This window comes from Symphodus melops (genome assembly GCF_947650265.1).
Source record: "Symphodus melops genome assembly, chromosome: 12".
NCBI classification, from domain to species: Eukaryota; Metazoa; Chordata; class Actinopteri; order Labriformes; family Labridae; genus Symphodus; species Symphodus melops.
In genome coordinates, this window is record NC_136702.1 from 8621232 (window position 1) to 8644893 (window position 23662).

Sequence of the window (23662 nt, forward strand, 5' to 3'; positions counted from 1 at the left end):
TCAATAGTATGTCTGCATATGAAACCAAAAGTTAACATAAAAAAGGTATTTTCTAAACCCCTAAAGTAGGCTAATTTAAACCACCGTTTCCTCCAACTTATTGTGAAGGTCGAGGATAAACAGAGACCGGAAGCTCAGGTGTTACACCTGGACGAAATACATTCGTTTGGCTGCTTGCACATTTATTTGCGCCCTACAGACACACCCATTCGTGTTATCTGAGCCACAACTGCTCCATGATGTTTTGAGTTGATCCTGTCCGGACCATGTAAGAAGGAAAAATAACAACCCAGTGAGTTTTTTGAGAGAATAAACCTGCGAGGAAAACTGTTGATCTCTTCCTGCACCTGTGACGACGACAAAGTGAAAGTAGCAGTAGGATAAATGTACCTGTGATTTATCTGCTCCTCTGACATGGCTTGTTTCTACTTCCTGGCCTCGTTCATAATTACCTTCTGCCTCGGTGAGTTTTTCTCCGGATTGACATTGTGGTGTTTTTAGACATGAAACTACAGCGCAGACCTCATTACGGGCCTGACGAGGCATGTTCAGTTAATCATTCATCCAGACACGGGTTCAATAGTTCACAGTTATAGTAATAATGCATTGTATGTGTAGAACACTTTCCATTCGAGAATCTCAAAGTGCGACAGAGTTTAAAAGAATAAAATAGTAGTTAAAACATATAAAACATCTAAAAGCGAAATTAGCCAGGCTTTTCTAAACAGGTCTTAAAGGATTTTAAATACTGATTTAAAATCAGTATTTCATTGATGTGTCCCTGTCAGACATGCAGGCTACATTAAATTATTATTGACTCGATTACTTTGCATACAAAATGCACAATTCACGTTTATTATAAAGTTATAGACTTTATAGAAACCCAGCCTTTTGCTTTAGTTAATAACAGACTAATAAATACAGCTGATCATATTAGTCTGCTTGCTTTTATTTGTTTTAAATATACATACATGCTAATGTTTAACATCAACTTTATAACTGTTAAACATGAACAACTGCACCACTTCTTACTGTGCATGCATCATCATCAGTGTTAATATTTGGGCAATAGCAGAGACGTATTGTCTGGTCTATTGTTTAATGCAGATGTTTGTCATATTTTTACTGATGTGTATCATACTGAAGGTTGTGATGGATTGGATCTTGTTGTTCACTGACTTTTCTGATGCATTTCATGCTCTCAAACAGTTTAGAAAATATTCAATTTATAACACAAATAACAGAAGAAACAGCAACAAGGATATAATTCTGGAAACATAAGTTGAAGGAGAATTTGTTATTAGCCAGGGAGGTGTTCAGAAACAAATGAACAAAATGTTATGTCGTTACACTGTCTCAATGGAGACAGATACTTTCAGATACTGTGACATGTGTCGACAAAGAAAGTCGTTCAAATGACTTAGTCCTGCATTGACATTAAGAATCTTATTTACAAGAGTGTCCTGGCCAAAAGGGCCAGCAAGCAAAAAAACCCAAGTTACAGACATAAAACACAATAATCACAAACACAGATCAACATGAGATGAAAATTATGTGACGCATCTACAACCTGAAGAATCTTCCTCCAACACCTTCAATCTACTTTTAGAAAGATAAAAGAACAGATCATCCTGCAGGAGATTCCAGACCACAGCAGAAGCATACCTGAAACTTTTACATGTTAAATAAGAGTTGTTTTCATACATACAATGTTTGAAATAGGTCTGCTCTTACAAAGAAAAATTATTCCTATTCTCATAGCTCTGTTATTATATGTTTCTAGCTGCTGGATCGACTCCAAAATATGTCCTCAAGGGGACGGGGAACCATCTGAAGCCGGTCATCCCAGGACAACCAAATTCAATTCTGTGGAAACATAATGGCAACAAAGTGGTCGACTTTGACGGCAAAGAGGAACAGGTGTACGAAGCATTTAAACACAGGATCACTCTCGACTGGATCACAGCAGAACTTGAAATCACCGACCTCAAATTTGAAGACAGTGGAGTCTATGAATTGGAAGTAGACATTGCCAACAGATTACATGCTTCACGTTTTGAACTGAAGGTCATAGGTAGGTTTAACATTTAACACACAGATTATAGTTAATCCATCAACATGAACACAGCTGGAAGTGGGCTAAAAATAAACCCCAGTGTAAAATGTAAATAGAAAGAGAAAGTCGCTCATTTCATCACATTTGTATGTTTTGAGGTTTTTAATGTGTCTGAATTGCATTTTTTTTTTTTTTTATCCACAAGTGTTGAGCACTTGTTGTATTCAGAAACAAACACATATCAGTCATCATAATCAGTAAATGGAGAATTATTCCAGTCACATTCTACACTTCAGGCAGCCTGTTGTTGGTTCATGGTCTCACTAAAAGTTAACATGGTTAGTAAGTGCAGCAGGTTTCTTAAAGGAACTGAAGGGCAGTGTAGAGGGGAGGGTAAATATTATCTTTTGATATTGATGCTATAAAACCGATTTTATAGAACTGCATCTGCTTTTTATCATGGCTGAGAGGAGTGCCCTTGATATAAAAAAAAAAGATGAAAGTTAATATTCAGGGGCAGAGCAGAGGTTACTTTCACTTTCTCATGCTACAGAACAAAGTCAGGTTGTTGAATTGAAGGTCGAGCCCTCTACAACAGATTCCTTTAACTATGACATCATTCTTTCCTTTAAAGGAGTCGATCTTTTTTTTTTTTTTTAAGTTTTTTTTTATTTTTGGCCATTTTGCCTTTATTGATAGAGGGAGGACAGTGGATAGAGTCGGAAAGGGGGGAGAGAGTGGGGAGAGACATGCGGGAGATGGGCCACAGGCCGGACACGAACCCGGGCCGCCCGCGTGCGAGGACTGAGCCTCAATACGTGGGGTCGCGCGCACTGCCGCTGCGCCACCGCCGACCCCAAAAGGAGTCGATCTTAATCAAACTGTGATAAAAAGACTCTTTTATAGATTAAAGACACTCTTGTTATCAAATCTTTTCTGATACGCCGTGTAATGCATTTTAAACCCAACACTGTATATTGTGTTTTTATATTATTCAAGATGTATTGTTTTTGTGTATACATATCAGGGCCCCACAGATATGAGACTTTTGCGGACGATTCTGATATATATCAGCAAGAGACAGTTAAACAAAAGCCTTTATTGGCCAGAATAACTAAGAGTGCACTTAAACACTTGGAAATTAACAACTATAAATAAAAAGTATGTAAACCATAAATAAACTTGAATTTAAGTAACCGAGTGATATTGGAATATATCAGAGATCAAATTAATCGTAACTCATATAATATGAGGATTTAGGTATGTATTCATCTATATATCCATTTTCACATTTTCTTTCAGACAAGGTTGCCATGCCGACCATAACTTGTGAGATACACAAAGACAGCAGCTCGGATGTTTCTGAAGTCCAGGCGACGCTGCTGTGCTCTGCAAAGCTCACATCACCTGAGTCCTTGATGAAGTTTGAGTGGACATCATCACGGGGAACATCACAACCAGGACACAAGATGAATATATCTGTGGGACATGAACAAGCTAATGAAGAATACATTTGTTCAGTCAGCAACCCTGTGAGCAGAGAGACGAATACATTCACAGCAAAGGATTGTTTCCCCGGTATGATCTTATGGATAACTGCATGTTCATGTTTTGGATTTGATCATTTTTAAGTGAATGTTCTTTTAGAAAATGTGAAGCTTTGTGGCCAAGTTCAACTTTTTTTCAGCAGGGTTGACAAGATGAAGATGTGTGAAAAGATCTCTTTGACACAAGGACTCATAGTTGTTCATCACATGAATGTTTTGGTTGTCTCTGTTGTTACTGTACTACATGATGTTGTTTTAGTGCTGAGTGTCCCTCTAACTTTTGACTCTTGTGTTTCTGTGCAGAAGGAGATTCATCTGTAGCTTTAGCCGTCAGCCTGACTGTCATTGGTTTATTTGTACTCGTGTTGAGCATCATCTTCTGCAAAGTGAGACAAAAAGGTACAGTAGAAAGTAACGACACTTTCATCAGATAAAACATTTCTCAGGATCTAGATCCTCAGCAGTGCGACCTGATAACATTTATATTAATGATGTGCAATTATTTTAAAAGCTGTGTGTAACAGTTTAGTGCTCATAATAAGTTTAGAAAGAGGAAAGGTAGTTTGTTAGTAAGTTATCAAAAGCTCGTCTATGATTACCCACAATGTGAAGAAAGTCAATAATGTTCTCAGTCATCCAGGTCATGGTCCATTAGAAGCCAACTGGACTGATTAAAGATCTTAAACATCTTCAAGAACAAGCTTCGACATATTGAGCCCTGTTATTGAACACAAGCAGCTTTTATGAATCACTTCAATCTTCACATTGTACTCAAACTAACACGTACTTATCACCTTTTCATCATCACCTCTCACCTTTGATTCCAGCATGTTTTGCTAAAGACGATGTGGAGAAACAGTCATCAGCTGAAGGTATGACACTTTATGTTTTCAGTCTCAGATGTTGGGCTGAAGCTTCTCTTTCTAACGCATTTAATAATTTCTTCATTATACACACACCCACACACACATATAAATAAATAACTCTCTCTCTCTCTCTCTCTCTATATATATATATATATATATATATGTAGAAGAGCAAGCACTTACCTCCAAAAACACAATCCTTTCAGTTACAAATAGTTGATGTCTGAAAAATAAAGAATATTTGATGTACTTGATGAAATTAATTGTTTCTCTGCTCATGGTTGAGATCATCGTCACTTTGATACAGTTTGTTTAGATGAAACTTAACATTTGATATTGATGCATTCTGTGGTGACCTGGAGACAGTCAGGGGTTCTAATGTGAAAATGTTGATCAAATTACTCTTCAATATCTGATTCATCTTTTCTCACTGTAAATCTACAACATGTGTTCTGTGATGTGTTTCAGGTTCAGCTCAGAGAGGTGAAAACAAACCTCTTCTTCACAGAGAGGAAACGCTTCCATCTCATCAGAGACTCAACTGTTCTGTGCCAGAAAATACTATGTTTCCTAAAGGTGATACAAAAAAATCGATTCATGCAAAAATCGAGATTCTTCTAAGAATTAAAATCGATTCATAATTTCTAAAAAACTATGAAAAAAAAAGATGGGGGAGGGGGCACTAATCCGTCACGTCGCTTCTCTTTAAATCAGTAGAATGCCAAATAGACCAACAAGAAATTCTGCCAGTCTTACAGATGACTGAAGTAGATCCTGAAGTACGAATTCAAAAATAGACTTTGAATTCATGGATCAATAAATCCAGAATAGTTTTGAATTGAAAATCGATTCTTCTTGACTCAATACCCCAAAAGCAAATCCAATCGTGACGATTTAGACTTGGAGAGTGAAAATAGTAAAAGCTGCTCAATGTTTATTACTCGTGTTTTTAAGGATTATTTTGAGGCTTTTATGTCTTTATTTTGAGAAAGGACAAAGGACCGTGGATAGAGTCAGAAATCTGCTGTCATGTCTTTTCAGGGAGTGTCAAGGAAAAGAAAGCTTTTTTTGAAAGAACGGCTTCAATCAAAAAAGCTCAAGGTAAATTCTGTCAGCTCTGAGCTGTAACTAATGCTTCTTTCATGACAACAACCACGAGGGCAACAAGTCCTCTCATCAAACATTTGTCATATTTGCTGATTAATCAGTGTATTGTTTCAGTTCTACTCTGAATAAATATCACAAACTGCTCTCACCTTAATTTTTTGTTACTCCGACAGCTTATTTCAGGTTCAGTCTCTTAAAGCAGTTCTTCTCCTTCATCCATTTATTTTCAGCTATGAATCCTCCTAAATCTTCACCTGGTGAATTAAAACCTCTAAAGGATCAGAAGATGGAGAGTGATATGGATCCACAACAGATCAGAGAATCTGTTGATGAAGAGGTCTCACAGTCTGGAGAAAATGAAACAGACCCAGCTGGTGTCAGAAATACCAAAGACACACATCAGAAATCTACTCCTGTGCAGCCAGGTCTGAAAACAACTCTTCTTTTAAGTAGATGAAGAATTACAACAGCAAGAAGGAAAAAAAACAATACAAAGTGACTGAACTACGGAGGGGAGATTAATTAACTTTCAGTCCATGTTGTAGCATTTATCAGAAAGACACAACATATAATTGTTTTGTATTTTTTATACAGTCCCATCGTCTGCCTCACCCAAAGATGAAACCTCTCCAGATGAAGAAACCTCTCTCGATGAGAACTCTCCAGATGTGCACCCTAAGGTCACTGATGGGGAACAACAGAAAGGGTCTGACTCAGAGGAGGTCAATGAAGACCCTCAAAAGGAAACTGCTGATCACACTGATCCATCAGGTACTCAAGAGACAATATATGATTTGTCTTTTCTCCTTATAAAGCTACCACTTATTGTTTTTAATCTGTTTCAGGCTCAGATGAAGACGAGGCTCAGGGAGATGAAAAGAGCCCGCTTCCTGTCACGACACAAACACTTCCAGAGAGTGAAAAAGGTAAAAGCTGCTCAATGTTACTTACTCTTTTTTTAGAGGTTTATTTTGGGGCTTTTATGCCAGTAGTTTGAGATAGCCTAGTGGGTAGAGTCCAGTGTTCTTCATGAGGAAGTTTCAAATAAGAAACTTCATGTTTAAGATTCACCTCAAAGATCTCACTGATAACTTCCTTCATGTTGGTCTAACAGCATTTTTATATTCTCTGGTACTTTACATGTTTTGTTCACAAAACACAAAACAGACTGAACTATAGGAGAACAAAACGTGACTTTCAGTCCATGTCGTAGCAGCAGGACACCAACAATAAACAGTTTATATTTAAATGTGTTTGGAATACTTGAACACATTCAGATCCTTTCATAAGTCTCTCCCTGCATGCTGGCTGTGATCTGTCTCATGTAGCTGTCATGTGAGGATCAGCTTACTGTGATGTTCACTCTTCCTTTATCCAGCTGTGTCTATCTTTGAATCATTCTGTCTGGATTAATGCTACTTCTCTATTCAGAGAACATTTAAGACAACATCTCCTGCATCCATTTAACACCAAATAAATCTCTGAACATGTGACTCCTTTACTAACACTAAACAGACAGGTGCACTTATTGAATTGATTTGTATTCTTTCTGTTTCAGAGCTAGAGAAGAATCACGTTGAGGGTGATGAAGCATCGTCTGACCCACCCACAGATCAAACTTCTCCTGCTACAGCTAACGTCAGTCCTCCTGTGACTGAGAGCCCTCCAGGTGTGGACCCTCTTCACCCTGCTGAGGATCACAAGAAAGGGTCTGAACTACAGGAGGTCAATAACAACCCTCAAGAGGAAGCTGATCCATCAGGTACACAAGAGAACAGAAATGAATCAGACAAATCCTCTGTGAACAAGTCGTCCAGTGTTCCTCATGAGGAAGGTTCTCTTTACAACAATAAAGACTAATGGTTCATTTAGTAAAGCACATGATAAAAAGTGGAGGAGGGACTTTATTAGTTACACCTCACTCTTCAAACAGAGACTGTTTGATAAGACTCTTTGATTCAAACCACAAAGACTGTCTCTGAACATGTGAGTCCTTTACTAACACTAAACAGACAGGTGCACTTTTTCAATTGATTTGTATTCTTCATACTTTCTGTTTCAGAGCCAGATAAGAATCAAGGTGTTCATCAATCAACTGTTCACAGTGAATAAAACCTCGATGTTTATGTTCACCTGAACAGTTGTAAAGTTGAAATCAGGCTCTTAGAAGAAATATTTGTGATCATTGAAGCACTTTATGTGTCTGGATTGTTTTCATCTTTCATTCTTCTGCTGTTATTTTAATGAAACAACCCCAGATTATTCTAAATGACTGAACAATGACAGCTTATTGGTTAAAAAACTATTCAAGAAATAAAACAGCCACAGCTTCTGAGAAGTGTTGAACCGTTCTTTCTGACTTTGTCCTCTAGAGCTTCCATCCATGTCTGTTACCTGTGTGTGTATTTTATTCAGCTCATAGTTTGATTGAGCTTTTATTTGTAAACAGTACAGAAAAGAATAACTGTGATTTAAGTTCACTGCATGTGTCATGAATTATTTCTACTAAAATAATATTTCCCCCCCAGCACCTGTTGAGGATACGAAGCCACCAGAAGGTCAGACCACCACAAAGATTCTTTATGTTAGAAAAGTCAGAGCTTCTCACATTTGGCTGTTTGTTACAATCAAACATAGAATTTTACAAAAACTGAGCTCTACTTGATTCTTCATCTTTTACAAAAGGATTAGAAAGTAAGCTCGCTCTGCTGCTAGTACCAGATGAAACATTTTCTTCATGCTGGTGTTTTCTGTTTATTGTGACCAGAAAGAGTTACAGAGAAGAGTGAGCACTTACCTCCAAAAACACAATCCTTTCAATTACAAATAGTTGATTTCTTAAAAATAAAAACTACATTTTATATTGATGCATTCTGTGGTGACCTGGAGACAGTCAGGGGCTCTAATGTGAAAATGTTGATCAAATTACTCTTCAATATCTGATTCATCTTTTCTCACTGTAAATCTACAACATGTGTTCTGTGATGTGTTTCAGGTTCAGCTCAGAGAGGTGAAAACAAACCTCTTCTTCACGGAGAGGAAACGCTTCCATCTCATCAGAGACTCGACAGTTCTGTGCCAGAAAATACTACGTGCTCTGAAGGTGATAAAAAAAATCAATTCATGCAAAACTCGAGATTCTTCTTTTTTCCTTTTTTTTGTTAGTTAATTTAGATGTAAAATATCCAAAGATGAACAAAACGTGACTTTCAGTCCATGTCGTAGCAGCAGGACACCAACAATAAACAGTTTATATTTAAATGTGTTTGAAATACTTGAACACATTCAGATCCTTTCATAAGTCTCTCCCTGCATGCTGGCTGTGATCTGTCTCATGTAGCTGTCATGTGAGGATCAGCTTACTGTGGTGTTCACTCTTCCTTTATCCAGCTGTGTCTATCTTTGAATCATTCTGTCTGGATTAATGCTACTTCTCTATTCAGAGAACATTTAAGACAACATCTCCTGCATCCATTTAACACCAAATAAATCTCTGAACATGTGACTCCTTTACTAACACTAAACAGGCAGGTGCACTTATTGAATTGATTTGTATTCTTTCTGTTTCAGAGCCAGAGAAGAATCATGTTGAGGGTGATGAAGCATCGTCTGACCCACCCACAGATCAAACCTCTGCTGTTGCTAATGTCAGTTCTCCTGTGACTGAGAGCTCTCAAGGTGTGGACCCTAAGGTCACTGATGGGGAACAACAGAAAGGGTCTGACTCAGAGGAGGTCAATGAAAACCCTCAAAAGGAAACTGCTGATCACAATGATCCATCAGGTACTCAAGAGACAATATATGATTTGTCTTTTCTCCTTATAAAGCTACCACTTATTGTTTTTAATCTGTTTCAGGCTCAGATGAAGACGAGGCTCAGGGAGATGAAAAGAGCCCGCTTCCTGTCACGGCAGAAAAACTTCCAGAGAGTGAAAAGGGTAAAAGCTGCTCAATGTTACTTACTCTTTTTTTAGAGGTTTATTTTGGGGCTTTTATGCCAGTAGTTTGAGATGGCCTAGTGGGTAGAGTCCAGTGTTCTTCATGAGGAAGGTTCAAATAAGAAACCTCATGTTTAAGATTCACCTCAAAGATCTCACTGATAACTTCCTCCATGTTGGTCTAAGAGCATTTTTATATTCTCTGGTACTTTATATGTTTTGTTCTCTTCAGACATATGTGATAAGGAAGCATAAAGAGAATAGATGATCTGTTCTTGGCTAATTTAAGATCAGAAATGTGATGTTTAAACAACATTCACAGATCAACTCAGATGAATGTTACTGAAGGTCATTTGTGAACAGATTGAAAGCAGTCACTCTATCAATCTGATTGTTATCAAATGTCTTTAACACAGTGCTTTTTCTTGATTTAATCATTTGAAGTTGAATTCATTTACAGTCATGTTCCCCTCGTCTCAGGATGAATTGTTTTATCTTTGGTGAATTTTTTGGGTCAGATGAAAAAGACAGATCAGGAACAGTTGTTACCACATCTGCCTTTGCTTTACATTTATTTATGGAGTACACTTAACAACAATAATGACTAATGAAGTCTGAAGATCTGAGTCCTTTACTAACACTAAACAGACAGGTGCACTTTTTCAATAGTTTTGTATTCTTCATACTTTCTGTTTCAGAGATGAATCAAGGTGAGGATGAGAAAATATCTTCACCTGTTTTGGCCCAAGATAATAAGATGAACCTGAATGAGTCTTCTACTGATGATGGAGGAGACAAAGACTCTGAAGAAGGTAACACTGCTGAACACTGCGCTCTGAGCTGGTTCAACACAACTGTTCACAGTGAATAAAACCTCCATGTTTATGTTTACCTGAACAGTTGTAAAGTTGAAATCAGGCTCTTAGAAGAAAAATTTGTGATCATTGAAGCACTTTATGTGTCTGGATTGTTTTCATCTTTCATTCTTCTGCTGTTATTTTAATGAAACAACCCCAGATTATTCTAAATGACTGAACAATGACAGCTTATTGGTTAAAAAACTATTCAAGAAATAAAACAGCCACAGCTTCTGAGAAGTGTTGAACCGTTCTTTCTGACTTTGTCCTCTAGAGCTTCCATCCATGTCTGTTACCTGTGTGTGTATTTTATTCAGCTCATAGTTTGATTGAGCTTTTATTTGTAAACAGTACAGAAAAGAATAACTCTGATTTAAGTTCACTGCATGTGTCATGAATTATTTCTACTAAAATAATATTTCCCCTCCAGCACCTGTTGAGGATACGAAGCCACAAAGATTCTTTATGTTAGCTGAGACACAATATAAGAGAGGCTACCAATAAAGCTGGTTACATCTGACTCTTCACTTTTATCAGGTTTTGTCAAAGAGAAGGTAGAAAAGATTGAAGAAAAGGATAAAAATGTTTTACAGACTCCATCCGAGGGAATCCCGGGTAATTTAGAATGGGAAGTAGATTTTTACAGTCAGCTGCAGCTAATTCAGTGAGTCCTAACACTGAACGAGGAACAACAAATAAATAGTTGGGTTTTTTTTACTATTAATTACTGAAAATATAAAAGTTCATGCCGATTCATTTTCCATCAATCAGAAAACTTCTGTATCAATGTATTGTTTTTGTATTAATCATTATTTTGAACAGATTTCTCCTAACTGGGTTTATTGACTCCAGTGTCTGAGAGTGTCTCTGTACTCTTTAGTATCTTTAAGTATTTGTTTTTAAAATCACTTTTTTTCTGTTTTTAGAAACCCCAGCTTCTCCCACCTCTCCGTTTGATGACTCAGCCTCTACAAGTCTTCACACTAACAGAGGTGATCCAGATGGAGATCAGATCAAACCCCCTGAGAAGACAGAAGAAACAGAACAGTCAGGTATGTAAACCTAAATGTCAAAGCCTTCCTCAGCAGTATACCATTAATACAATGTGTGTTACATATTATAATGCTGGTACTTCACATACTTTAGAAAAGTCAGAGCTTCTCACATGTTGGCACATTTGGCTGTTTGTTACAATCAGATTCAGAAAGCTAGAACGCTCGCTCTATCACACTTTGAGTATTTCTACAAGGTTCACTTTGTAACCTCTGAGAGACAATACAAAGCTGCAACAGACTTTCATTTACTTCTGGAGGATTCTCAACAACATTAAAGACTAATGGTTCATTAATGAAAGCACACGATAAAAAAGTGGAGGAGGGACTTTATTAGTTACACCTCACTCTTCACACAGAGACTGTTTGATAAGACTCTTTGATTCAAAGCCACAAAGACTGTCTCTGAACATTTGAGTCCTTTACTAACACTAAACAGACAGGTGCACTTTTTAAATAGTTTTGTATTCTTCATACTTTCTGTTTCAGAGACGAATCAAGGTGAGGATAAGAAAATATCTTCACCTGATGTTTTGGCCCAAGATAATAAGATGAACCTGAATGAGTCTTCTACTGATGATGGAGGAGACAAAGACTCTGAAGAAGGTAACACTGCTGAACACTGCGCTCTGAGCTGGTTCAACACAACTGTTCACAGTGAATAAAACCTCCATGTTTATGTTTACCTGAACAGTTGTGAAGTTGAAATCAGGCTCTTCATCATTGAAGCACTTTATGTGTCTGGATTGTTTTCATCTTTTATTCTTCTGCTGTTATTTTAATGAAACAACCCCAGATTATTCTAAATGACTGAACAATGACAGCTTATTGGTTAAAAAACTATTCAAGAAATAAAACAGCCACAGCTTCTGAGAAGTGTTGAACCGTTCTTTCTGACTTTGTCCTCTAGAGCTTCCATCCACGTCTGTTACCTGTGTGTGTATTTTATTTAGCTCATAGTTTGATTGAGCTTTTATTTGTAAACAGTACAGAAAAGAATAACTCTGATTTAAGTTCACTGCATGTGTCATGAATTATTTCTACTAAAATAATATTTCCCCTCCAGCACCTGTTGAGGATACGAAGCCAGCAGCAAGTCAGACCACCACAAAGATTCTTTATGTTAGCTGAGACACAATATAAGAGAGGCTACCAATAAAGCTGGTTACATCTGACTCTTCACTTTTATCAGGTATTGTCAAAGAGAAGGTAGAGAAGATTGAAGAAAAGGATAAAAAACTTTTACAGACTCCATCCGAGGGAATCCCAGGTAATTTAGAATGAGAAGTAGATTTTTTCAGTCAGCTGCAGCTAATTCTTATTTTTATTTTAACAATCAAAAAGCAGCGAGTCCTAACACTGAACAAGGTACAACAAATAAATACCGTAAATTCCGGACTATAAGCCGCTACTTTTTTCTCACACTTCGAGCACTGCGGCTTCTACTCCGGTGCGGCTAATGCATAATTCACACTTTATTTCAGAGCCAGAGAAGAATCAACTTGAGGGTGATGAAGCATCGTCTGACCCACCCACAGATCAAACCTCTACTGTTGCTAACGTCAGTTCTCCTGTGACTGAGAGCTCTCCAGATGTGGACCTGAAGGTCACTGATGGGGACCAAAAGGAAGGGTCTGACACAGAGGAGGTCAATAAAAACCCTCAAGAGAAAACTGGCTCACACACTGATACATCAGGTACAACAGAACTGAAATGAATCAGACAAATCCAGTGTTCCTCATGAGCAAGATTCCAACACGCCAAAGAAAGAAGAATCTGCAGAAGAAGTCAAACGTGAAGTCAAACCAGTTTCTCAAGCTGAAAAGGAATCTGATTCAATGAGTAATGGAGATAAGCCTGCAAACCAAAGAGGAGAGGAAACCGGCAACACTGACACAAAAAAGTCTGCAGACACTCCACAGGCAGATTCAGATCAACACACTGAGGGCCGAAGCAGGAGACAGTCAGACAACACAACAGCAGAGGTAGATAAAGGTGAGGGCGAAAATGTTGAAGATAAAAAAGAAGAGTGCGGTCTAAAAGAGAAAAGGTCTGAGAGATGAAGGTGTTGATTAGGCCTCAGGAGAAAATATGTGGTACCTGAAAGTGAAAGTAGAAAAAAAAAAATGTTAAAATGTTATTAATATGAATGTTTTATGTGTGACTGACTGTACATGTATTTTTGAAGATGTTTCGATTAATTATGCTTCATGAATGTTTTTTTAAATAAGAGAAATTTTTATTTAACCATCAGTTGAACAGCACTAATGTTTTATGTCATGCACGAACCTTTTGAGGTCACTCACTGGACAAGGAACCCAAGAAAAAACATGGTGTAATGGAATAATATACACCGTGTTGAACATCCAGCTACTGAAGAATCTAATTTCTCTGACGGTGCTGAACATCTCTGTATTCATAAAGAATCTTTCAGTCAGATATTTGTCCTCCTGTGAATTTACAAACCTGTACTGCCATTTTTTTAAAGAGACTACTTGGTGTCTGCTAATGAAACTGCTGTGAGGATAATATTTGAAGATTTCTCGGAGCTCAGGGTATAACTGTCACTACTTTTTGTTTTCTTGCATTAAATGAGTAGTTATAGGAAACAGCAGTAGAAGTGAACATGATTGTTTTCCAATAGTCTTTGCACTGATTATTAAATAGATTGTGAATAGTCTATTTATTGTTTCTCTCTCTCTTTTTTTTCTCAAAATATCACTCATTCACTTAGTTTTCAAGAAATATTGTAATGTACTGTTCATTTACAGAATGTAATTTTAAAGCAGTGAGTAAAGTAAAACAAAATGTTATTCACAGGATAAAAAGATTTTTGCAAAGAAACTTTGCACATAAATGTAATAAGAGAAACGTAAATAGAGGATAATTCTAATTACTGTTTCAGGGATATTTAGTGAGAAACTGTAGTGACATGTAAGTGTCAGTAGAGGGCAGTGTTTATCAGCCCTTATTTCGACAGATAACGGAGTAGACCTTGTGACTGAAAAACATCTTCAGCTAGCGGGAAAAAATACAGTTGTAAATGTGACAGTACAATGAAACCTTCTGGCTTTAGAGAGCAGCCCCGTAGCTTCTCTTTTTTATGCAGACATGTGGCGGTCATAAGATTAAACAAAGTCTCTAAACGTGTTGAAAACAACTTAAAAATCTTTCAATAAAAACATGATTGTAAATGATAGACACAACGACTGCATAAACTAACCTAATTTAAACCACTTTTAGACCAGAATAGACGTCGTGACTTCAAGCTTCTAACTTGTTAAGGTCGAGGATAAACAGAGACCGGAAGCTCAGGTCTCACACCTGCACGGAATACTTTCGTTTGGGAGTTTACGCCCGACAGACACACATCACTTCGAAGCAACACCTGTGATTATTCTGCTGCTCTGACATGGCTTGGTTCTGCTTCCTGGCCTCCTTCATATTTACCTTCTGCCTCGGTGAGTTTTTCTGCTGACAAACATTGTGTTGTTTTTAGTTTGAGACTTTAGTGTTGACATGAAACTACAGCGCAGACCTCATCAAGGCATGTTGAGTTATGACATGGGTACAATAGTTCACAGCCTACATTTAATTATTATTGACCTGTTGATTATTTTTCTCTAAAAAATGCCAATTCACAACTTCATTATAAAGTTATAGATTTATAGATCATATTAGTGTATTTCATGTTTGCTTGTATTTGTTTTAACTACTATACATGCAAATGTTTAACATTGACCTGTCGACCATTGTTCAGTCATACCTACATGATAGACTGGCGGTGGTTTGAATTAGGCTACTATAGGGACTTGTAAACTTCAAATCGCAATTTTTAAAAATCGTCTTTGTATATGGAGGGAAAAATGTGAACAATTGGATTCATATGCAGATATCATATTCACGTCGAATCTAATTTTCATGAGTGCAGCACAATAAACAAGTGTCAGATATAAAACACAATAATCACAAACACAGACAGTGTCGGAGAAGAAAAGTAAATTATTTGAGGCGTCTACAACCTGAAGCATCTTCCTCCAACACCTTCAATCTACTTTTAGAAAGATGTAAAGAGACACAGATCATCCTGCAGGAGATTCCAGACCACAGGAGAAGCTGAAACTTATTTTATTTATTCATTTGATGCTCCAGTATAAAAACACAATCAACAATCTCAAAATTCTACAAGTACATGTTAAATAAGAGTTGTTGTCATACATACAATGTTTAAAATATGTCTACTCTTACAAAGACAAATGCTTCATATTCTCATAGCTCTCTATTATACATTTCTAGCCGCTGGATCGACTCCAAAATATGTCCTCAAGGGGACGAGGGAACATTTGAAGCCGGTCATCCCAGGACAACCACAATCAATTCTGTGGCTTCATAATGACAACAAAGTGGTCGAGTTGGACGGCACAGAGGAACAGGTGTACGAAGCATTTAAACACAGGATCACTCTGGACTGGATCACAGCAGAACTTGAAATCACCGACCTCAAATTTGAAGACAGTGGAGTCTATGAAGTGGAAGTAGACATTGACAGGACGTTATATTCTTCACGTTTTGAACTGAAGGTCATAGGTAGATTTAACATTTAACACACAGATTATAATCAATCCATCAACATGAACACAGCTGGAAGTGGGCTAAAAATAAACCCCAGTGTAAACTGTACATAGAAAGAGACAGGGATGATTTACAATATTTAAACCCCAGATGGAATTGAAAATAACATAAAGACAACCTGCTAAATGTAGAAACTGTGAAATTACACATTATTTGTTTGAATTATGTCCAATTTGAATTTGATACCAACAACATATTTAAAAAGAAAGTTGGTACAGTAGCAGTGAAAGACTGGGAATGTTTAGTTTTTGTTATCACTTGATGGAACACATCAAACTGGATGAGGTGAAGTGGCCACAGATTAGAAACATGATAGGTTTAAAAAAAGAGCAACCCAGAGAGGCTGAGTCTTTGTGATGATGTGAACGGCTTCTTTGAAAGTCTGTGCTGATAAACAGTACAGCACTCAGAATAATGTAGTTGTTTTTTGAAAATATAATTGAAAATCATCTGGGGGGTTATTGTCTGCCAAAAGTACATAACATGAGAGGATTCAGAGAATCTAAAGAAATATCTGTATGTGGAGGACAAGGTGTGTGGCCCTGAGACAGCCCTGCATTAAAAAAAAAGATACCACTGCCACATTAATTGTCTTAGAAACAGAGTGCTAGCTGGAACTTCACCATGCAAAATCAGAAATGATATACAGTATATAGCAGATCTAGAAACAGTGCCACATGTGGGTCTGACGAGAGATACGTTTATAGGCTCTGTACCTTTGGCAACACTTCAGTTTCAAGTCGCTCATTTTGTCACATTTATATGTTTTGAGGTTTTTAATGTGTCTGAATTGCATTTTTTTCCCCTACAAGTGTTTAGCACTTGTTGTATTCAGAAACAAACATATATCAGTCATCATAATCAGTAAATGGAGAATTATTCCAGTCACGTTCTACACTTCAGGCAGCCTGTTGTTGGTTCATGGTCTCACTAAAAGTTAACATGGTTAGTAAGTGTAGCAGGTTTCTTAAAGGAACTGAAGGGCAGTGTAGGGGAGGTTAAATATTATCTTTTGATATTGATGCTATAAAATGGATTTTATAGAACTGCATCTACTTTTTATCATGGCTGAGAGGAGTGCCCTTGATAAACAACTGAAGACAGTTTATATTCAGGGGCAGAGCAGAAGTTACTTTCACTTTCTCATGCTACAGAACAAAGTCAGGTTGTTGAATTGAAGGTCGAGCCCTCTACAACAGACTCCTTTAACTATGACATCATTCTTTCCTTGAAAGGAGTTGATCTTAATCAAACTGTGATAAAAAGACTCTGATGTTATAGATTAAAGACACTCTTGTTATCAAATCTTTTCTGATATGTCGTGTAATGCATTTTAAACCCAACACTGTATATTATGTTTTCATATTATTCAAGATGTATTGTTTCTGTGTATACATATCAGGGCCCCACGGATATGAGACTTTTGCAGACGATTCTGATATATATCGGCAAGATTTTTTTATTTTTTTTTACAGTTCAACAAAAGTTAATTAATTAACAACTTAATAAACAACTATAAATATAAAGTATGTAAACCATAAATAAACTTGAATTGAAGTAACCGAGTGATCTTGGAATATATCAGAGATCAAATTAATCGTGTCATATAATATGAGGATTTAGGTATGTATTCATCTATATATCCATTTTCACATTTTCTTTCAGACAAGGTTGCCATGCCGACCATAACTTGTGAGATACACAAAGACAGCAGCTCGGATGTTTCTGAAGTCCAGGCGACGCTGCTGTGCTCTGCAGAGCTCACATCACCTGAGTCCTTGATGAAGTTTGAGTGGACATCATCACGGGGAACATCACAACCAGGACACAAGATGAATATATCTGTGGGACATGAACAAGCTAATGAAGAATACATTTGTTCAGTCAGCAACCCTGTGAGCACAGAGACGAATACATTCACAGCAAATGATTGTTTCCCCGGTATGATCTTATGGATAACTGCATGTTCATGTTTTGGATTTGATCATTTTTAAGTGAATGTTCTTTTAGAAAATGTGAAGCTTTGTGGCCAAGTTCAACTTTTTTTCAGCAGGGTTGACGAGATGAAGATGTGTGAAAAGATCTCTTTGACACAAGGACTCATAGTTGTTCATCAAATGAATGTTTTGGTTGTCTCTGTTGTTACTGTACTACATGATGTTGTTTTAGTGGTGAGTGTCCCTCTAACCTTTGACTCTTGTGTTTCTGTGCAGAAGGAGATTCATCTGTAGCTTTAGCCGTCAGCCTGACTGTCATTGGTTTATTTGTACTCGTGTTGAGCATCGTCTTCTGCAAAGTGAGACAAAAAGGTACAGTAGAAAGTAACGACACTTTCATCAGATAAAACATTTCTCAGGATCTAGATCCTCAGCAGTGCGACCTGATAACATTTATATTACTGATGTGCAATTATTTTAAAAGCTGTGTGTAACAGTTAAGTGCTCATAATAAGTTTAGAAAGAGGAAAGGTAGTTTGTTAGTAAGTTATCAAAAGCTCGTCTATGATTACCCACAATGTGAAGAAAGTCAATAATGTTCTCAGTCATCCAGGTCATGGTCCATTAGAAGCCAACTGGACTGATTAAAGATCTTAAACATCTTCAAGAACAAGCTTCGACATATTGAGCCCTGTTATTGAACACAAGCAGCTTTTATGAATCACTTCAATCTTCACATTGTACTCAAACTAACACGTACTTATCACCTTTTCATCATCACCTCTCACCTTTGATTCCAGCATGTTTTGCTAAAGGACGACAGGATGATGTGGAGAAACAGTCATCAGCTGAAGGTATGACACTTTATGTTTTCAGTCTCAGATGTTGGGCTGAGGCTTCTCTTTCTAACAGATCTAAAACTGATAAATATTTCATTTATAATATATTTATATATATATATAGTTCACTTCAGAACAGAGAGGATACACTGGTATGCAGAGTTTGGACAAGTGATAGTCTCTGTTTAGTGATTGGACGATCTCACAGCTTTCATCAATGGTCGCTTTCATTTGAAATAGAAAATCTAAAAGGAACGACCTCCAACATAGAACTTTACAAAACTGAGCTCTACTTGATTCGTCATCTTTTACAAAAAGATTAGAAAGTAAGCTCGCTCTGCTGCTAGTACCAGATGAAACATTTTCTTCAGGCTGGTGTTTTCTGTTTATTCTGTACAGAAAGAGTTACAGAGAAGAGCGAGCACTTACCTCCAAAAACACAATCCTTTCAATTACAAATAGTTGATGTCCTACAAATAAAGAATATTTGATGTACTTAGAATGAAATAAATTGTTTCTCTGCTCATGGTTAATATCATCGTCACTTTGATACAGTTTGTCTTGATGAAACTTAACATTTGATATTGATGCATTCTGTGGTGACCTGGAGACAGTCAGGGGTTCTAATGTGAAAATGTTGATCAAATTACTCTCCAATATCTGATTCATCTTTTCTCACTGTAAATCTACAACATGTGTTCTGTGATGTGTTTCAGGTTCAGCTCAGAGAGGTGAAAACAAACCTCTTCTTCACAGAGAGGAAACGCTTCCATCTCATCAGAGACTCGACTACTCTGTACCAGAAAATACTACATGCTCTGAAGGTGATAAAAAAAATTGATTCATGCAAAACTCGAGATTCTTCTAAGAATTAAAAATCGATTCATAATTTTGAAAAAATAATGAAAAAAAAAAGAGATGGAGGAGGGGGCGCTAATCCGTCACGTCGCTCCTCTTTAAATCAGTAGAATGCCAAACAGACCAACAAGAAATTCTGCCAGTCTTACAGATGACTGAAGTAGATCCTGAAGTACGCATTCAAAAATAGACTTTGAATTCATGGATCAATAAATCCAGAATAGTTTTGAATTGAAAATCGATTCTGTGGTGTATCACCACATGCTATGGTGTGGTAGTCACGACAGTGTGACGTCACGGCCGGAAAGTGTTCGGTGTTTTGAAGGCAAGGTGTGTTGAGTGTACAACCTGTGTTACGACAATAAAGCCGCCATAAGCACACAGTCGATGTCCGTGTCTTACTGGACATAATATTGGCGACGAAGATGGAGCTTCCTCTATCACCTCTATCTCCGTTCCTCGCTTTGCCGGGCGAGCCGACGATTCCATGGCCCCGCTGGTATGAGTCGTTTCAGACGTTTATTGCTGCTATGGGATTAGCCGGGGCTGACGACGCACGGCTAAAGGCTTTGCTCATCCACAGCCTGGGCAGCGAGGGACAACGCATTTTCCGCACTCTCGGACCCGCAGATAAGTACGCAGACTGTGTTGCCTTACTGACCAGACATTTCGCCGCTCCACAGAGCGTAATAGTCCGGCGGATCGTCTTCCGCCAGCGCCGACAACGGCCGGGTGAGTCTGTCCACCAATACGTCACCGACCTCCGGTGTTTGGCTAGCCTCTGTAAATTCGACCGGCTAGAGGAGGAGTTAATTCGAGACCAGCTAGCTGAGCACACGGCCGATCACAAGCTGAGAGAAAAACTGTTAATGTCGCCAGACGACCTGACCCTGGCCAAAGCGGTGGAAATAGCTTTTCAGCTCGAATCTGCTGCTCAGTTAGCACCGCGGCTAGCGGCCACGGACCCGGCTGCCTCACACTCTGCTCCACTAGCACAGACAGTAGCCCCAGCCGCTCAGCTTCCCAGCCCCACTTCCCCTCACATCGATCTGGAGGTTAATGTAGCAGGGCGTCAGGAGACCGCAGCATGCAGGCCCTGTGGGAACTGTGGCTCTTCGTCTCACTCCACACGCGCTCAGATCTGTCCAGCCACGGGGCAGAGGTGCCAGCGCTGTGGTAAATTACATCACTTCGCCAAAGTGTGCCGCTCAGCACCCGCTCCCACAAGACCTCAGCGCCGCTCATCCTATCCATCAGGCACAACTACCATCCACTCTGTGGGCTCAAGCGCCAAGCCATTTACATGGTGCACAGTGGAGCTGGATGGCGTGTGCTTGCCACTGCTACTGGACACAGCTGCTTCCAGGTCTCTTCTCAATGAATCCACTGTACGACGGCTCTTCCCCAGACAGACGATCAAGGCAGAAGCAGAGGAACTGTACGGCTATGGACACACTAAAATCAGCATGTTGGGCACCGCTTCCTTTTCCGTGCGCTATGGCTCCAGAGCCCTCCCGGCTTTCACATTCCATGGTGCCAACCTTCTGGGGTTTGACCTCTTCTGTGCCCTGGGCTTCTCCATCACAGACAACATGGGAGCCACCGTCCTGACTGTGACCACGTCCTGGCAGCAGCGCTGGCCATCGCTGTTCACTGGGCTGGGCTGCCTCACTGCCTTCAACCACCAGCCGCTCATCGATCCAACCACGTCCCCTGTCATCCAACCTCTGCGCCGGCTACCCCTCACCCTGCGTGATGACGTCACAGCCGAGCTGCAGAAACTGCTGGACGGTGGCATTATTGAGCGAATTGACGCCTCGCCCTGGATCTCCAATCTGGTGGTGGCAAAGAAAAAGACAGGTGGCCTGCGGCCATGTATTGACCTCAGACAAGTGAACAAAGCGGTGGTCCCCGACAAATACCCACTGCCCACAGTGGAGGAGCTCTCTGCCAAGTTCCACGGCTTGACAGTTTTTTCAAAGCTCGACCTCCGCCAGGGTTATCTGCAGGTGCCCCTACATCCAGACAGCCGCAACCTCACTGCCTTCGTGACCCACATGGGGGTCTTTCGTTACACCCGCATGCCTTTTGGCCTCAGCTCCGCTCCCAGCTGCTTTCAGAAGATTATGTCCACAATCTTTGCCGGCATCCCCGACGTGGTTGTGTACTTGGACGACATCGTGGTGCATGGAGCGACATCCTCACTGCATGACGACCGCCTCGCCAGGGTGCTTAATGTGCTCGCCCGTCACAACCTCACACTGAATGGGGAGAAGTGCATCTTCGCAGCACCTGTCATCGAGTTTGTGGGGTTTCGCCTGACCGCCGACGGCTTAAGCCCACTTCATTCTAACGTGGAAGCCATTCTGCGCCTGCCTGAGCCCTCCTGCCCTGCGCAACTGTCATCATTCCTGGGGATGACTGCTTATTATCTACGCTTCCTCCCTCTCTACTCTGACACCACTGCACCTCTGCGCGCCCTCCTTAAGCAGGATGCACCCTGGACCTGGACTCCTGCATGCTCTGCTGCAGTCCGCCGGCTAAAGTCGCAGCTCACCTCCCCACCTGTGCTCGCTCACTTCGATCTGCAGAGCCCCACGTTTGTGACCTGTGATGCCTCCAACACTGCAGTTGGTGCGGTCCTGTCCCAGCTCCAGCAAGGGACCGAGCGCCCAGTGGCGTTCGCTTCAAGGTCCCTCACCCCGACTGAGCAGAAGTATTCGGTGGGGGAGAGGGAGGCACTGGCCTGCGTCTGGGCATGCGAGCGGTGGCACATGTACCTCTATGGTCGGCATTTTACACTGCGGACCGACCACCAGGCCCTCACAGCCCTCCTGGCCACAACCGGATCGGGTCACAAGCCACTGCGCCTTTATCGGTGGTCTGAGAGGTTACAGGCGTACAACTTCTCCACGCAGTTTACACCTGGCAGAGAGAATGTCGTGGCTGACCTCCTCTCCAGGGCTACACCCAGCTCGGTCCCAGACGTCACCCACGACTCCTCAGAACCAGAACTGATCCTCATGCTGCACGCACCCCTCCAGGCTGCTGTTTCTCTGCCGGAGCTTCAGGCAGCTTCCGCACAGGACCCTGTACTCACCCAACTCCGCACTTTCATCCGTGAAGGCTGGCCCACCAGAGTCCCGGAGGAACTAGCACCCTTCCACCGGGTCAAGGGCGACCTCTCATGCTGGAATGATGTTTGCGTGGCAAGAGGGCTGTGCACAGTGGTCCCGAGCGCTCTGAGGGAACGTGTCCTGGCCATGGTTCATGACGGCCACCTGGGCATTGTGAAGGTCAAACAACGCTGCAGGGGCCTGGTCTGGTGGCCGGGTATCGACAGAGACGTGGAGACATTGGTCAAAGACTGTGTGGCCTGTCTCACCAGTGGGAAGACTGGCCCTCCCCCGCCTCCGCCCTTGCAGCCTCTGCCATGGCCCCAGGCGCCATGGACCCACGTTCAGGTGGACATCTGCGGTGAACTCCATGGCACCCCACAGCATCAGCGCTTCCTCCTGGTGGCCTACGATCTTCACTCTAAATGGCCAGAGGTGCTGCCTGCTGGGTCCGTCACCACCAGAGTGGTAATCGACTTCCTATCCTCCCTGTTTGCCCGCTGGGGTGTACCCGACGCCATCACCACTGATAACGGGCCCCAGTTCATCTCGGCCGAATTTGCCTCTTTCGTGGTGGGGAGGGGGATAAAACACATAAGAACTGCCTTTTACCACCCGCAGGCCAACGGTGGCGTCGAGAGGTTTAATCAAACCCTCAAGAACGGGCTCAGAGCACACATGGCAGACGGCCTAACATTCTCATCATCACTGCAGAGCACCTTGCTGCATTACAGAGCAACGACACACACGACGACTGGTAGCTCTCCAGCCCTTCTGATGCTGGGGCGCGAGCTGCAACTACCGTTGGACCGCCTGCGCCCTCCGGTAGGGGACTCTCCAGCAGTGACGCCCGTCTC

At 40.4% G+C, this 23662-nt stretch overlaps 2 protein-coding genes and 2 long non-coding RNA genes across 4 annotated transcripts in view; 3 read left to right on the top strand and 1 right to left on the bottom strand.

The window, feature by feature from the left end:
• The first annotated feature begins 125 nt into the window (after positions 1–125).
• Positions 126–4169, top strand: LOC306833275 (lymphocyte function-associated antigen 3-like). Its single transcript, XM_079358432.1, has 4 exons — positions 126–463; positions 1784–2074; positions 3359–3634; positions 3907–4169. Exons 1-4 carry the CDS (start codon positions 415–417, stop codon positions 4035–4037), a joined length of 747 nt encoding a protein of 248 aa, XP_079214558.1. The 5' UTR covers positions 126–414; the 3' UTR covers positions 4038–4169.
• Positions 1783–11392, bottom strand: LOC306833283. The gene is made up of 5 exons (XR_013780332.1): positions 11317–11392; positions 8374–8413; positions 4419–4439; positions 3464–3535; positions 1783–1866 (listed from the first exon to the last, which is right to left on the bottom strand). It is a non-coding gene; the product is annotated as an uncharacterized lncRNA (long non-coding RNA).
• Positions 5107–23662, top strand: part of LOC306833263 (uncharacterized protein) — a 94413-nt gene continuing 75857 nt past the window's right edge. The window contains exons 1-12 of the mRNA XM_079358412.1: positions 5107–5570; positions 5807–6001; positions 6171–6347; positions 6422–6502; positions 7135–7338; positions 8105–8134; positions 8572–8679; positions 9147–9359; positions 9434–9514; positions 11913–12029; positions 12490–12519; positions 12616–12693. Of these exons, the coding sequence (XP_079214538.1) occupies positions 5809–6001; positions 6171–6347; positions 6422–6502; positions 7135–7338; positions 8105–8134; positions 8572–8679; positions 9147–9359; positions 9434–9514; positions 11913–12029; positions 12490–12519; positions 12616–12693 (1312 nt within the window). The 5' untranslated portion in view covers positions 5107–5570; positions 5807–5808. The remainder of the gene's footprint in view (positions 5571–5806; positions 6002–6170; positions 6348–6421; positions 6503–7134; positions 7339–8104; positions 8135–8571; positions 8680–9146; positions 9360–9433; positions 9515–11912; positions 12030–12489; positions 12520–12615; positions 12694–23662) is intronic.
• Positions 14804–17859, top strand: LOC306833282. Its single transcript, XR_013780331.1, has 3 exons — positions 14804–14884; positions 15720–16010; positions 17721–17859. It is a non-coding gene; the product is annotated as an uncharacterized lncRNA (long non-coding RNA).